The sequence below is a fragment of the Mobula birostris genome, chromosome 29 (genome assembly GCF_030028105.1).
Source record: "Mobula birostris isolate sMobBir1 chromosome 29, sMobBir1.hap1, whole genome shotgun sequence".
Classification (NCBI taxonomy): Eukaryota; Metazoa; Chordata; class Chondrichthyes; order Myliobatiformes; family Myliobatidae; genus Mobula; species Mobula birostris.
The window spans coordinates 29,813,313-29,828,619 of record NC_092398.1 but is presented as its reverse complement, the minus strand read 5'-3'; the positions used below and the strand labels follow the sequence as shown (position 1 = coordinate 29,828,619).

The 15,307-nt window shown below is 52.0% G+C and overlaps 1 protein-coding gene across 1 annotated transcript; it reads right to left on the bottom strand.

Annotated features, from left to right (window-relative positions):
* Positions 1-1,294: 1,294 nt before the first annotated feature.
* ndufb11 (NADH:ubiquinone oxidoreductase subunit B11) lies at positions 1,295-14,844 on the bottom strand. Its single transcript, XM_072246612.1, has 3 exons — positions 14,599-14,844; positions 5,201-5,331; positions 1,295-1,491 (listed from the first exon to the last, which is right to left on the bottom strand). Exons 1-3 carry the CDS (start codon positions 14,800-14,802, stop codon positions 1,362-1,364), a joined length of 465 nt encoding a protein of 154 aa, XP_072102713.1. The 5' UTR covers positions 14,803-14,844; the 3' UTR covers positions 1,295-1,361.
* Between the last annotated feature and the right edge of the window lie 463 nt (positions 14,845-15,307).

The window sequence follows — 15,307 nt, the reverse complement described above, 5'->3', positions numbered from 1 at the left end:
CCATGTACGCAAGCCAACATGCATTATGCATTCACGCAACACTTAATCACGGACAGAAGGGGAAGACCCTTCTGCTTGTTGACTTCAGGAAGGGTAGGACAAGGGGACACAAACTGATCCTCATAGAGGGGTCAGAGAGCAGTTTCAAGTTCCCTGGTATCAGTATCTCTGAGGACCTAACCTGGGTGCAATGTATTGATGCAGCTTAAAGGCAGAACAGCGGCTATATTTCAGCAGGCGTTCAAGGAGATTTGGATTGTCAACTGAAAACTGCACGGGATCGAAGTAGGTTGCAGAATCATGGGTACCAGCCTCCATAGTATCCAAGACATCTTCAAGGAGCGCTGTCTCAGAAAGGCGTCCATCATTGAGGACCCCCACCACCCTCTTCTCCTGGTTACAGTCGGGAAGGAGGTACAGAAGCCTGAAGGCACACACTCAAGAGATTCAAGCACAGCTTCTTCCCCTCTGCCATCCAAACTCCTAAATGGCCATTGAACCCGTGAAGACTACCTTACACTTTTAAAAAACATTTCTGTTATTTTGCACGACTTATTTTGACTATTGAATAGATATATATTTACTGTATTTCAGCTTTTTTCCTCTATTTATCCTGTATTGCTTTGTACTGCTACCATAAAGTTAACAAATTTCATGACCTACGCCAGTGATATGAAACCTGATTCTTGTAATCACACAACAGACAGACACATACACACACACACACACACACACACGGGAACACGTCTGGTGTCACAATCACGTACACACTGGTCTTCCACCCAGTGAGACAGTCTCATCAGCCATCTCACTGTCAGCCACACATTCACGTCCCCACCCATGTCCAACAGCCAGACCCATCCACACGGTCACAGCCCAGTATGTGATCACTGACAGTCACTGGGTCAGACTGACAAACCTGTAATACTGCAATAGTTAAGCAGACTGTCTTATTTACAGTCAGAGCTATGCACAACCGTACAGCATGCTTAATACCTGTACAACAGTTATATTGATGGCTGTATTGCACGCCTGGCGATTGTACCACACACAACTGAGCCGGCAACTCTGTGTGCCTGACGACTGTACTGGGCACAGCCGCGTTAATGTCTGTACTATATACCTGCCGACTGTCCTGCGTGCCTACCGACTGTACTGTGCACAGCTGTGCTGATGGCTGTACTACGGGCCGCCATGCCAGCGAATGTACCGCGCACTGGACGACTGTACCGTGCACAGCCGCACCAACAACCGTACCGCGTGTTCGACAGCCCAAGTGAGACAGGACTAACACTGAGATAATTCAATACTTTATTATCAGCAGTGACACGCTCGGTCAAAGGACAGGCCTGGCCCTCCCCTCACTCCTCACCCTCGGGAGGGAGGATGATCTTGTCCGGGTTGAAGTAGTTCATGCTAATGGCTGGGAGCCCCTCGGCTTCTCTTTGCTTCAGCTGCCGTTCGGCCTCCCTCCTGGCCCACTGCCGCATCCTGAGGGTGGGGAGAGAGAGGGAGAAGATTCTTTAGTGCTGACAGGGTGGGAGGGTTGGCGGTGGTGGTGGGAGAGCGGCGGCTTACGGTTCGAGCGCCTGGAGGTGAGCACTGACGGCGGAGGAGGCTCGGGAAGGAGGGTGCGCCCGATTGACCATATAAAGGACCGGGGAAATCCACTCAATCCCTCCGTCACACCTTCTGGGTGGACAGGAGAGACCCTCAACCCAGGGAGTGGCTATCTGGGAGTTGCGGGTGGGGGTGGGAGCAATGATTATGTGGGAGGAATGGCAGGGAGGGGACAACAGTGGGGAGGGGGCACTGACAGCGGGGGGAATAGCGGAGGGGGCACTGGCAACGGGGGGGAGTAATAGTTGAGGGAGTCGGAGGGGGGCATCGGGGAGGGGGGGAGAGTAACTTGCCTAGAGAGGGACAACAGGGAGCAGGAGGGGTGGGAAGCTGCTGGGGAGATATCGGGCTGTGCAGGGAGAGCAGAGATGCAGAGACACATTACAGCAATATCAGGATATAAAAATACCACCTCAGGAAGCTATTTCAGGAAGCTGAATACATTATCAGCCAAACACAGAGACCTATCATCTCCTGGGGAATGTGTCCGCAGTTCCTGTTGGAACGGCAACAGATACTGGGAAAAGAGGCAGGGAGCGTCTCCGTGATTCTCTCCACCTCACCCCCCCCCCCCGTCTTTGTGAAGCCTTTCCCTCCCTTACACCTGGCCATCACCATGGCCCTCGCCCTCCCCTACACCCCCCCCCAGTCTCAGTAACCACCACTCACTGTCTGTGACCCCCCCTTCCTACCCTACATCCCTCCCCAACTCCATAACCCCCTCACCCCCTACACCTCTTCCTGACTCCATATCCCCCTCCCTCTCCATGCCCCCCTGTCTCTGTGACCCTCTCCCTACCCTAAACCCCATCCAGACTCCATATCCCCCTCCCTCCCCTATGCCCTTCGCCCTCTGTGAACCCCCCCCCTGCCCATCCCTCCACCCTTCCCTGTCTCAGTGACGCTCTCCCCGCTGCAGAGAAATAGCTAATTAATATCAGCGGGGAGACAATTAGTGAGAGGACATCAGGGAAGAGAAGTTACTGAAATGGTGTGAGGGATCCGGATTAATGCCTGTGGGGGGGGGTGGTGTTTGGGCAGAAGTTGGGAGTGAGGGGCTAGAGGGAGTGAAAAGGCGAGTGGGGAGAAGGAACAGAAGGGGGGTTAGCGAGGGGAGGGTTCGTAGGCAAGGGAGGGGATGGTGAGGGAGGGGGTGAGGGGTAGAAAGGGGGAAAAGCAGTTTCAGGAGTTGCTGGATAAACACTTGGCCCAGGCGAGTGGGGAGAGTCCGATCACACTCCTGACTTGTAGATGGGAGTAGGTAATGTGACTGATGCAGCGTGCGTGGATTAACTCTACCCAGGTAAGTGGGAAGTGTCCGGTCACACTCCTGACACAAGTGAAGAGATTCCGTCACCCGCCGGACTTGTGGATATGTTGGAGATGGGATAATGTGGCCGATGTGGAGTGCATGCACTGGTCAAATGGAGTTACGTCACACCCCTGACCCACGGACAGGCGAAAGGCCTTGGACAAGAACACGTGAACGGAAAGGACAGAAGAGGAACGGTGTTTAATCACATAGCACTCCAGCCTCACAGACAATTCATGCATTGGCACAACTAGGGCAAGAACTAGGCCAGGGATGACCCCTGCACATTTACAAACCGATAGCTCAGGAGACAAACTGCAGGGTGTCCTAACCACGAACAGGCTGGCACATCAGGGGACTGCACCCCGAATAATATCCAGTACCGGTTATACAGTGACAGACCCGTCCCCACCGGTACCGTACCCCGGTGTTATACACTGATAGACCCGTCCCCACCGGTACCGTACCCCAGTGTTACACAGTGACAGACCCGTCCCCACCGGTACCGTACCCCGGTGTTACACAGTGACAGACCCGTCCCCACCGGTACCGTACCCCGGTGTTACACACTGACAGACCCGTCCCCACTGGTATCACACCCCGGTGTTACACAGTGACAGACCCGTCCCCACCGGTACCGTACCCCGGTGTTATACACTGACAGACCCGTCCCCACCGGTACCGTACCCCGGTGTTATACAGTGACAGACCCGTCCCCACCGGTACCGTACCCCGGTGTTACACAGTGACAGACCCGTCCCCACCGGTACCGTACCCCGGTGTTATACACTGACAGACCCGTCCCCACCGGTACCGTACCCCGGTGTTATACATGGATAGACCCGTCCCCACCGGTACCGTACCCCAGTGTTACACAGTGACAGACCCGTCCCCACCGGTACCGTACCCCGGTGTTACACACTGACAGACCCATCCCCACCGGTACCGAACCCCGGTGTTACACAGTGACAGACCCGTCCCCACTGGTATCACACCCCGGTGCTACACAGCGACAGACCCGTCCCCACCGGTACCGTACCCCGGTGTTACACAGTGACAGACCCGTCCCTACCGGTACCGTACCCCAGTGTTACACACTGACAGACCCGTCCCTACCGGTACCGTACCCCTGTGTTACACACTGACAGACCCATCCCCACTGGTACCGTACCCTGGTGTTACACAGTGACAGACCCCTCCCCACCGGTACCGTACCCCGGGGTCACACAGTGACAGACCCGTCCCCACCGGTACCGTACCCCGGTGTTACACAGTGACAGACCCATCCCCACCGGTACCGTACCCCAGTGTTACACACTGACAGACCCGTCCCCACCGGTACCGTACCTGTGTTACAGTGACAGACCAGTCCCCACCGGTACCGTACCCCTGTGTTACACACTGACAGACCCGTCCCCACCGGTACCGTACCCCGGTGTTACACAGTGACAGACCCGTCCCCACCGGTACCGTCTCCCGGTGTTACACACTGACAGACCCATCCCCACCGGTACCGTACCCCTGTGTTACACACTGACAGACCCGTCCCCACCGGTACCGTACCCTGGTGCTACACAGTGACCCAATGTTATAAAGGGTAGGTGGGGTCTGATGCTTTTCCCTGTATTATTGGTAGAAATGTTCTGGATAGCAGCTCTGTCCGACTGAATCCGGCACACCTGGTTACCTAATGAGGGAGCAGCTTCTTTTTCTGGGAGACGGTGATTGAGGTCATCGCTATTTTTATATCCATGACTTAACGCTGTGAAGCCTTGTCTCAGCAAACAAGCACATGCACAGTGACAGACCCTACCAACTGTGACCGGCAACTGTTGTCTTACAGAGAGCAGCAGATGGAGTGCCATTGAGTGCGCGATCTGGTGCGGGACTGCAAAATGGAGGCGTGCATCAGGCCGTACTGGGCTGAGGAGGGACCAACGGGCTGCGGGAGTGGATGACGACCAGGGAGCTCAGTGCCGCAGGACTGGGCGGCGGCGAATATTCCTGGCAGGAAGAGGGAGCAATGTGCTGCAGGAGGAGGTGGTGAGCAGTGGGAGGAGGCGGTGAGGAGCGGGCACCTCGTGGTGGGAGGGGGTGGTGAGGAGTGGGCACCTCATGGTGGGAGGGGGTGGTGAGGAGTGGGCACCTCATGGTGGGAGGGGGTGGTGAGGAGAGATCCCCTGTGGACACTTGGTGAGAAGGGAGCGCCTCACCTCGGGACAGTCAGTGAGGCAGTGGACGTCGGGATGGAGAACGAGCATCACCTACCCTCGGTCCGGCAAGTAGTGGACGAAGGCAGAGCCTATAACGATGGCCACGGAGACGCCGCAGAAGAACACCAGCCTCATGTTCCACACATCCACCACAGGGTCCGCGCTGAAGCCGTGGTACTCCGGGTTCTGTGACGGGAAGCAGTGGACGTCAGACAGCAGGGAGAAGAGATCAATACAGAGACAGAAACACTCACAACACGCTGGAGGAAATCAGATCAGGCAGCATCCGCGGAAACAATCAGTCAATGTTTTGGGCCGGAACCCTTCATCAGGACTGAAGAGGGAAGGGGCAGAGGCCCTATAAAGAAGGTGGGGGGAGGGTGGGAAGGAGAGGGCTGGTAGGTGCCAGGTGAAAAGCCAGTGAGGGGAAAGATAAAGGGGTGGGGGAGGGGATAGGCAGGAAAGGTGGGATAGGCACAGCTTTCCCAGTTCAGGCTTGACCCAGGGAGATGGAGAATGGCCACGGTAATCCCAATTTGTGAGTCTGATCCAGGGATGAGGAGAGGGAGCAGCTCACTTGGAGAGACCGGAACACATAGGAGCAGAATTAGGCCATTCAGCCCATTGATTCCATTCCACCATTCCATCACGGCTGATGTATTATCCCTCTCGACCCCATTCTCCTGCCTTCTCCCCGTAACCTTTGACGCCCTGACTGATCAAGAACCTATCAACATCCACTTTAAATATACCCAGTGACTTTGCCTTCATAGCCATTCCTGGCAATGATTTCCACAGATTCGCCACCATCTGGCTAAAGGTATTCATCTCTGTTCTAAAGGGACGTCCTAGTGTGGAAACATCCTCTCCATGTCCGATCCATCTTGGCCTTTCAATATTCGGTAGGTTTCAAGGAGATCCCCCCCGGTTCTTCTAAACACCAGCAAGTACAGGCCCCGAGCTATCAACCACTAACCCTTAAATGAAGCCTGGAATCATTCTTGTGAACCTCCACTGGACCCTGGCAGGTGTCAGCCCAAAACTGCGCACAGTACTCCAAGTGCGGTCTGACCAGAGCCTTATAAAGCCTCAGCATTACATTCTAGCTTTTATATTCTAGTCTTCTCGAAATGAATGCCAACATTGCATTTGCCTTCCTGCAAGTTAACCTTCAGGGAATCCTGCACGAGAACTCCCAAGTCCATTTGCACCCCTGATTTCTCCCTGTTTAGAAAACAGTCTGCACTTTTATTCCTTCTGGGAAAGTGCACAGCCATACACTTCGCGACACGGTATTCCATCTGCCGGTTCTCCCAATCTGCAGACTCAATGCTACCTGCCCATTCGCCTATCTTTGCATCACCCACAAAGCCGTCAATTCCATCATCCAGATCTTAGCGTTAGATCCCGGGGGAGGCAGTGGATTGGACTCCCATGGTTGGAAGCAGAAGGTGGTGGTTGAGGGCTGTTTCCTGGGCTGGAGGCCTGTGTCTGGTACATGGGGGTCAGGGTTGGGACCTTTACTACTTGCCGCTAAGATCAAGGATTTAGACGTGAATGCTCAAAGCAGGGTGAGTTAGTCTGCAGATGCTGCCAAAAGAGTGGTGATAGGCAGTGGAGAAGATCGTGGAAAATTACAGGGGTTTACCAGCTGAGGACTTTGGAGGCAAACAGCTTTCAAAACCAAAATAAATTTATTATCAAAGTCTACACTCAGTGGCCACTTTATTAAGTACACCTGCTCATTAATGCAAATATCTAATCAGCCAATCACGTTCCAGCAACTCAACGCATAAAAGCACGCAGACATGATCAAGAGGTTCAGTTGTTGTTCACACCAAACATCAGAATGGGGGAAGAAATGTGATCTAAGTGACTTTGTGGAATGATTCTTGGTGCCAGATGGGGTGGTTTGAGCATCTCAGAAACTGCTGATCTCCTGAGTTTCCAGAGTTTACAGAAGAATGGAGTGAAAAACAAAATAAATATCCAGTGAGCGGCGGTTCTGTGGGCGAAAACACCCTGTTAATAAGAGAGGTCAGAGGAGGAATGGTACACGCTGACAGGAAGGCGACAGTAACTCTGATAACCATGGGTTACAACAGTAACGTGCAGACAAGCACCTCTGAACGTACACATCAAAACTTGAAGTGGATGTGCTACAGCAGCAGAAAACCACAAACATATACTCAGTGGCCACTTTTTTCGATACAGGAGATAACTGATAAAGTAGCCACTTAGTGTATATCACTATATACTACCTTCAGATAAAGAAATAAATAAAATTTATGATAAACTATACAAAGACTGACAAACAACCAATGTGCAAAAGACAACATCTACAAATAATTTTCAAAAAGTAAATAAATAATAGAGACCACGAGTTGTAAAGTTCTGAGAATGAGTCCGCATGCTATTGAAGTGTTAGTCCACAGTTGAAGTGAGTGACGTTATCTACACTGCCTCAGGAGCCTGATGGTTGAGGGGTGACAACTGTCCCTGAACCTGGCGGTGTCTGACCTAAGACTCCTGTAGTTCTGACACGAATGCTTCTCCTCCGCAACCCCCCCCCCCCCCGCTTACCCCGGCATAAGTAATGGAGGAGCGTTCAGGGTGGGATGGGCAACCTCGATGTCATGTATTGAGAGCACACATTAGCCCCTGGGTATACGGAGGAATGGGAGGGGAGACCCCCATCACCCTCAGATTTGGAACAATTTGCAGCCAGACTTATGGAGGAGGGGTGGAGAAATTGGCTTCCGCTCTCCCATGGAGGGAGAAAACATTCCCCCCCCCCTTACATACTCTCCACAAAGAATTTAACTCCCTCGTCTTAATTTCACCACCTGCGTACCGTGACAGGGTCCTGAATTACCCCAATGAACTGTGCTCGATTACCCCTATGAACTGTGCTTTTGAAAAGAGAGAGAGAGAGAGTTATTTAACACCAACATCTTGTTTTTAAGAGAGAGAGAAATGAAGACTGCTCACAGTTTGTTTATACTTTCCCAAGGACATCGCCTGCTTGTACGTTCTTAAAGACAGAGAAGGGAGGAGCTGTTTGAATGACAGTTGGTACTCAGTACGGGGAGATAAATAGGTCAGATGATAGACCTGAGACATGTGATTTTGGACACTGAATGAGCTTTGTTGTGCTCACAGAAAAATTGGGTTTTTGGCGGATCGATCAGCGGCTCTCGCAGTGTGGAGAGGGTGTGACCGGTGGGGAGTTATTGTGCGTCCAACCCTCGCCTGGGTTGATAGCTCCACCACAGAAGAACGGTCCCCTTTTGTTGTGGTCACAGTCGGTGACTTCTAAAGGAATTTGGAGGACAACGGGAAGATTGACGGTGTCAGCTCACCTGAAGACTCAAATCTCTCCCTCTCTCTCTCCATCACTACTCATCTCAATACCACAAACTGAACTGAACTTTACTCATCATCATAAGACTATCTAGTTACCCCCAGACTTGAAGAAGCTTGGTTTTCATATATTTCCACACTTACTGATATACTTATTTATATATAATCATTGCTAATCTGTTTTGATTTATCTGCATGTATATTACTGTATTGCGTAGTTACTAATAAATACCATTAGTTAATAGTAATACTGGACTCCAAAGTGTTTTCCATTTCTGCTGGTTCTTTAACCCGTCACGGGGTACGTGACAGTACTGAGGAAGCTCACCAACATCTTGACTCCCTCTAAGGAAGGGTAAGGAAATTTGGCACCTGCCCAATGAACCTCACCAACTTTTTACAGGCACACCATCTTCACCGAAAGGCAGCTGTTCTGAGACTGCAAGAAGCTGTGAACCAGCCTGCCCCTCCATGGACTCTGTCTACACTGTCTACTTCCTACCGGCTCCAGACACTCTCCCCTCTCCTCTCTCTCATCGGCCAGAAGATACAAACGCCTGACAGCGCACACCACCAGGCTGAAGAACAGCTCCTATTTTCCAGATCGAAGGCTATTGACGCACCGACGATGCCTCCTTGTACGGTGACGAAACCCTTGCATGTAAATGGCCAAGATCGGAGAACAACTCAACCATCACCCACCTGAGCTACACGCTTTCCACACGATTTCCTATTCACTTTGAACATTTGGCGATAACGAACCAATTAGCAACTGAGTGTGCCTGCAGGAAAATTAATCTCAGGGTCATATGTGCTGACATACACGTACTTCGATAACAAGTATACCTTGAACTTTGAACACCCCCAGCCTCACTGATAGCAGACAGACACTGGAGCAGAATTAGGCCATTTGGCCCATCGAGTCTGCTCAGCCATTCCGTTTTGGCGGATTTATCATTCCTCTCAACACCATTCCCCTGCCTTCTTCCCATAACTTTTGATGGACCTACTAATCAAGAACCTATCAACCTCTGTTTTAAATGACTTGGCCTCCACTGCTGTCCGTGGCAATGAATTCCACAGATTCACCACCCTCTGGCTATAGAAATTCCTCCTCATCCCTGTTCTAAAGTGGCATCCTTGCATTCTGAGGCTGTGCCCTCTGCTCCTAGGCTTCCGACTATAGGAATCATCCCCTCCCTGTCCACTCTATCCAGCCCTTTCAATATTTGATAGGTTTCTAAGAGATCACCGGTCATTCTAAACTCCAGCAAGTACAGGCCCAGAGCCATCAAACAATCCCATGTTAACCCTTTCATTCCCAGTATAATCTTCATGAACTTCCTCTGGACCCTCCCCTCCCCATCCTTTCTTATAAAAGGAGCCCAACACTAAACAGAAAGAAAATACAAACAAGAGAAAATCTGCAGATGCTGGAAATCCAAGCAACACATGCAAAATGTGGGAAGAACTCAACAGGCCAGGCAGCATTTATGGAAAAGAGTACAGCTGATGTTTTGGACTGAGTCCCCTTGGAAGGACTTAACCCTTTAATTCTCGGACTCATTCTTGTGAACCATCTCTGGACCCTCTCCAATTTCAGCACATTCTTTCTTAGATAAGCAGCCCAAAACTGCTCACAATACTCCAAGTGTGGTCTGACCGGTGCCTTACAAAGCCTCAACACCACATCCTCGCTTTTATATTCTAGTCCTCTTGAAATTAATGCTAACATCGCATTTGCCTTCCATTTGACCAACTCAACCTGCAAGTTAACCTTTGGGGAATCTTTCAATTCTAAAACAAATAAAAGTTTTCTCCAATCAGAAACCATGGATGAACAGAGAAGTTCGCTTACTGCTCAAAGCCAGAGATTCAGCCTTCAGGTCTGGAGACCGGGAGACTTACAGCTCAGCCAGGGCCAACCTGAGGAGGGGAATCTCTCAGGCTAAACACATATACAAACAGAGAATCGTGGATCATTTCAACTCCTCGGACTCCCGGTGCATGTGGCACGGCATACAGGTCATTACAGACTTCAAACCACCTAGTACTGTGCCCCCTTCCAGCTCTGCTTCCCTCCCTGATGAGCTCAATTACCTCTACACTCGCTTTGACCGAGAGAACAAGGAGGTCACCCTCAAAGCAGATCTCCCACCTGCTGAACTGCCTCTCTCACTTTCCACCTCCGATGTCTGTGCCACCCTGAGCAGGGTGAGTGTACGGAAGGCAGCTGGTCCGGATGGAATACCTGGCCGTGTGTAGGGCAGTTGGCCGGGGTCTTCACGGACATTTTTAATCCGTCCCTGGCCCAGGCAGTTGTCCCTACAAGCTTCAAGATCACCACCATCGTGCCAGTGTCGAAGCATTCCACTGCCACGGGCCTGAATGACTTCCGCCCAGTTGCACTCACCCCCATCATTGCAAAGTGCTTTGAGAGACTGGTTCTATCACATCTGAAATCCTGTCTGCCCTCAACCTTGGACCCCCATCAATTTGTCTATCGCACCAACAGGTCAACAGAGGACGCCATCTCCACGGCACTTCACTCTGCCCTGACCCATCTGGACAGCCCCAGCTCTTATGTCAGAATGCTGTCCATTGACTTTAGTTCGGCATTCAATACTGTGATCCCCTCCAAGCTGATCACCAAACTTCGCCAGCTTGGTATCAGATCATGCCTCTGCAATTGGACCTTGGAGTTTCTGACTAACAGACCCCAATCAGTTAAGTTAGACAACCTCTCCTCCTCCACTCTCACCCTGAACACCGGCGTGCCTCAAGGCTGTGTGCTGAGCCCTCTTCTGTACTCCCTTTTCACCTATGACTGTGTTCCTGTACATGGTTCTAACTCCATAATCAAGTTCGCAGACGACACCACGGTGGTTGGTCTGATCAGAGGGGATGACGAGACGGCCTACAGGGACGAGGTCCAGCACCTGGCCGCGTGGTGTGCTGACAACAACCTGGCCCTTAACACCCAGAAGACCAAAGAGATCATTGTGGACTTCAGGCATGCCAGGAGTCACACTCATGTCCCCATCTACATCAACGGAGCTGTAGTGGAGCGTGTATCAAGCTTCAAATTCCTTGCTGTCCACATTTCCGAGGATCTCACCTGGTCCCTGAACTCCTCCATCCAGATCAAAAAGGCACAATAGCGCCTTTATTTCCTGTGGAGCATCAAGAAAGCTCACCTCTGCCCCAGGATACTGACGGACTTTTACCGCTGTACCATTGAGAGCATACTCACCAACTGCATCTCAGTGTGGTATGGCAATTGTCCCGTATCAGACCGCAAAGCGCTCCAGCAGGTGGTGAAAACTGCCCAGCAGATTATCAGCACCCAATTGCCCACCATTGAGAACACACCCTCTCCATGAACTGTTTGTTCTTCTGCCATCAGGCAAACGTTACAGGAGCATCAAAACTAAAACCACAAGGCTACTAAACAGCTTCCTCCCACAGGCAGTCAGGCTGCTAAATAACTGCTCCACCTGACTCTGCTTTGGACACTTTTAACTTGCACTGGACACTTATAACTTGATTTTAACTGACATGTGGCTGTTGTGCTTTACTATTTATTGTTAAGTTTACTATTTAGTGTTGCGTTTGTTATGTTATGATTACACTGTTCCTGGGAAATGCTGTCTCATTCCGCCCTGCAGAGCTGATGTACGGTTAGAATGACAACAAAGTTTTTTGAATCTTGAATCTACCATAAACGCTGCCTGGGCAGGGTGAAGAGCATTATCAAGGATGCATCTCACCCTAACCATGGACTTTTTACTCTCCTCCCATCCGGCAGGTGCTACAGGAGCCTCTGCTCCCACACCAGCAGGCACAGGAAGAGCTTCTTCCCTGAGGCTGTGACCCTGCTGAACCTCACATCACAGCGCTAAGCAGTATTGCACCCATATTGTACTGTCTCAGTACTTTTATATTTGTGTGCTGTAGCACTTACTTTTTATTCGTAGTTATTTTGTAAATAACACTATTCTTTCCATTTCTGGTTAGATGCTAACTGCATTTCATTGGCTTTGTATCTGTGCTCGGCAAAATGACAATAAAGTTGAACCTAATCTAATCTATTGGCTTGTGTTTTTTGGCCCTCATGGGTTCGTAGATGGCATTTATTTTGATACATTTGTTTATGGGGTTTTCAGAAGAGAACGCCTCTAAAAATTCTCTGCCTGCTTCGTGTTTGCCTGTGCCAGAACCTCTGCAGTGTCCCAGTCCAAGTGCTGTTCTTCTTGGCTTCTTCCCCTTTGTCATCTGATTTCTGAATCGTCCAAGAACACGACATCGTTATTTCTCCCCTGCAATGTTTTACTAGTCTGTGACAGCAATTTCGCCGCCTTTACACTGCACAGCAGCCACAATTCAAAAAACTTCACAACACACGTCAGTGATAACCAGATTCTGGATCTCACCGAAACCGACCGAATACTGAAAGGCCTAATCAAACACACTAATGATGGATCCCTTCCACTCTGTTCACAGAGTTTAATCTGCAACTCTGGTTGCTACTGCCTTCTCCATTCCTGCGCCAGTCCGACACCCTCGGCTGCCCCTGCTGCTGGGGTGAAGCCCAACAGAATCTGGAGGAAAAACACTTTGGGTTCCCCTTCAACGAACAACTGAATTCTCCAACACGAGGTCAACTGTTCCCCCTGTGTCCCAGTCGTCTTTGCCTCTGACCCAGCAACGAACTATGGCTCCCCACCACATTTCAAGACAACAAGCTGCAGCCCCATTACCCCAGTTTCCTCTGCACCCCACACCCCCAGAAGGGGTGGAGAAAATGGCATTGTCCTCCATATGTGCAACTATCCATCCCCTACCTGGATCACACCATTTTTGTCAGTGTTCCTGATCTGCAGTATGTGATGGGACGGCGTGGAGGGAGCTTCACTCCTTGTCTGACCCTGGGAGTGTGTGATGGGACAATGTGGAGGACAGTGTGGAGACACATGGGATTTTGAACCTCTAATCATGCTCCAGCTTTTGACATCTTTCTATGCCCCAATCCCAGGGTCCGACACTGAATAAAGCTCCCTCCACACTATCCCATCACACACTCCCGGTGTCAGACACAGAGTGAAACTCCCTCCACACTATCCCATCACACACTCCCGGGGTCAGACACAGAGTGAAGCTCCCTCCACACCGTCCCATCACACACTCCCGGGGTCAGACACAGAGTGAATCTCCCTCCACACCGTCCCATCACACACTCCCGGGGTCAGACACAGAGTGAAGCTCCCTCCACACCGTCCCATCACACACTCCCGGGGTCAGACACAGAGTGAAGCTCCCTCCACACCGTCCCATCACACACTCGCGGGGTCAGACACAGAGTGAAGCTCCCTCCACACCGTCCGATCACACACTCCCGGGGTCAGACACAGAGTGAAACTCCCTCCACACCGTCCCATCACACACTCCCGGGGTCAGACACAGAGTGAAGCTCCCTCCACACCGTCCCATCACACACTCCCGGGGTCAGACACAGAGTGAAGCTCCCTCCACACCGTCCCATCACACACTCCCGGGGTCAGACACAGGGTGAAGCTCCCTCCGCACCGTCCCATCACACACTCCCGGGGTCAGACACAGAGTGAAGCTCCCTCCACACTGTCCCATCACACACTCCCGGGGTCAGACACAGAGTGAAACTCCCTCCGCACCGTCCCATCACACACTCCCGGGGTCAGACACAGAGTGAAACTCCCTCCACACCGTCCCATCACACACTCCCGGGGTCAGACGCAGAGTGAAACTCCCTCCACACCGTCCCATCACACACTCCCGGGGTCAGACACAGAGTGAAACTCCCTCCACACCGTCCCATCACACACTCCCGGGGTCAGACGCAGAGTGAATCTCCCTCCACACCGTCACATCACACACTCCCGGGGTCAGACACAGGGTGAAGCTCCCTCCGCACCGTCCCATCACACACTCCCGGGGTCAGACGCAGAGTGAATCTCCCTCCACACCGTCACATCACACACTCCCGGGGTCAGACACAGAGTGAAGTCCCCCAGCTCCCTTCCACCCCGGAACGTGCAGCTGGCGCCTCCTCACCTTATCAAACAGGTTGACCTCGCGATGCGGAGCGTCTCCATGCCCGACACCAAGGACGGGCTCCTGGACTACGGTGGAGGATGCAGCCTCATCGCGAGGAGAGTGTCCGAGGGCCCGGCGGGGAACCAAGGCCTGCACCTCAGCCCCAGTCCTGCAATAGCAGCTCCCCAGCCGCCTCAACAGGGCAACACTCCTCGCCGCCATCTTCCCCTGACGCGCCGCTTTTCGTCACGCCCTCAATCTGACTGACATCCCTGCTCTCCAATCTACTGGCTCTGCCCGCCCCCTCCTCGCTCAGCTGCTCAATGACAGACAGGCCCACTCTCCAATCCACATCGCGGCAAGACTTCCGACCCCACTATAACCTCTGATAGACAGCCCCGATCACCAATGGCCGCCGGGACCCGTCGCGACATTTCTCCTCCTATTCCCGCCTCCCTCCCTGCTATACATCCAATGGACGCCTTCGCTTTGTATCATGACTGTGTGATAGACAACGCGCTTCTCCCAATAGACGACTCGGCAGTACTCCGTGGAGGCAGTCTTCTCTGACAGACAGCCCCGCTGTCCAATCGTCGGCAAAATCTGTCGCTGCTCTGCCTCCGGACCCGCCCTTTGGTCGCTCTTCATTGGCCGCCCGTGGCACCGAACCCTGGCCCCGCCGTTCCAATGACAGATACCCGCTCTGTCCAATTGAAGCCGTGATCCT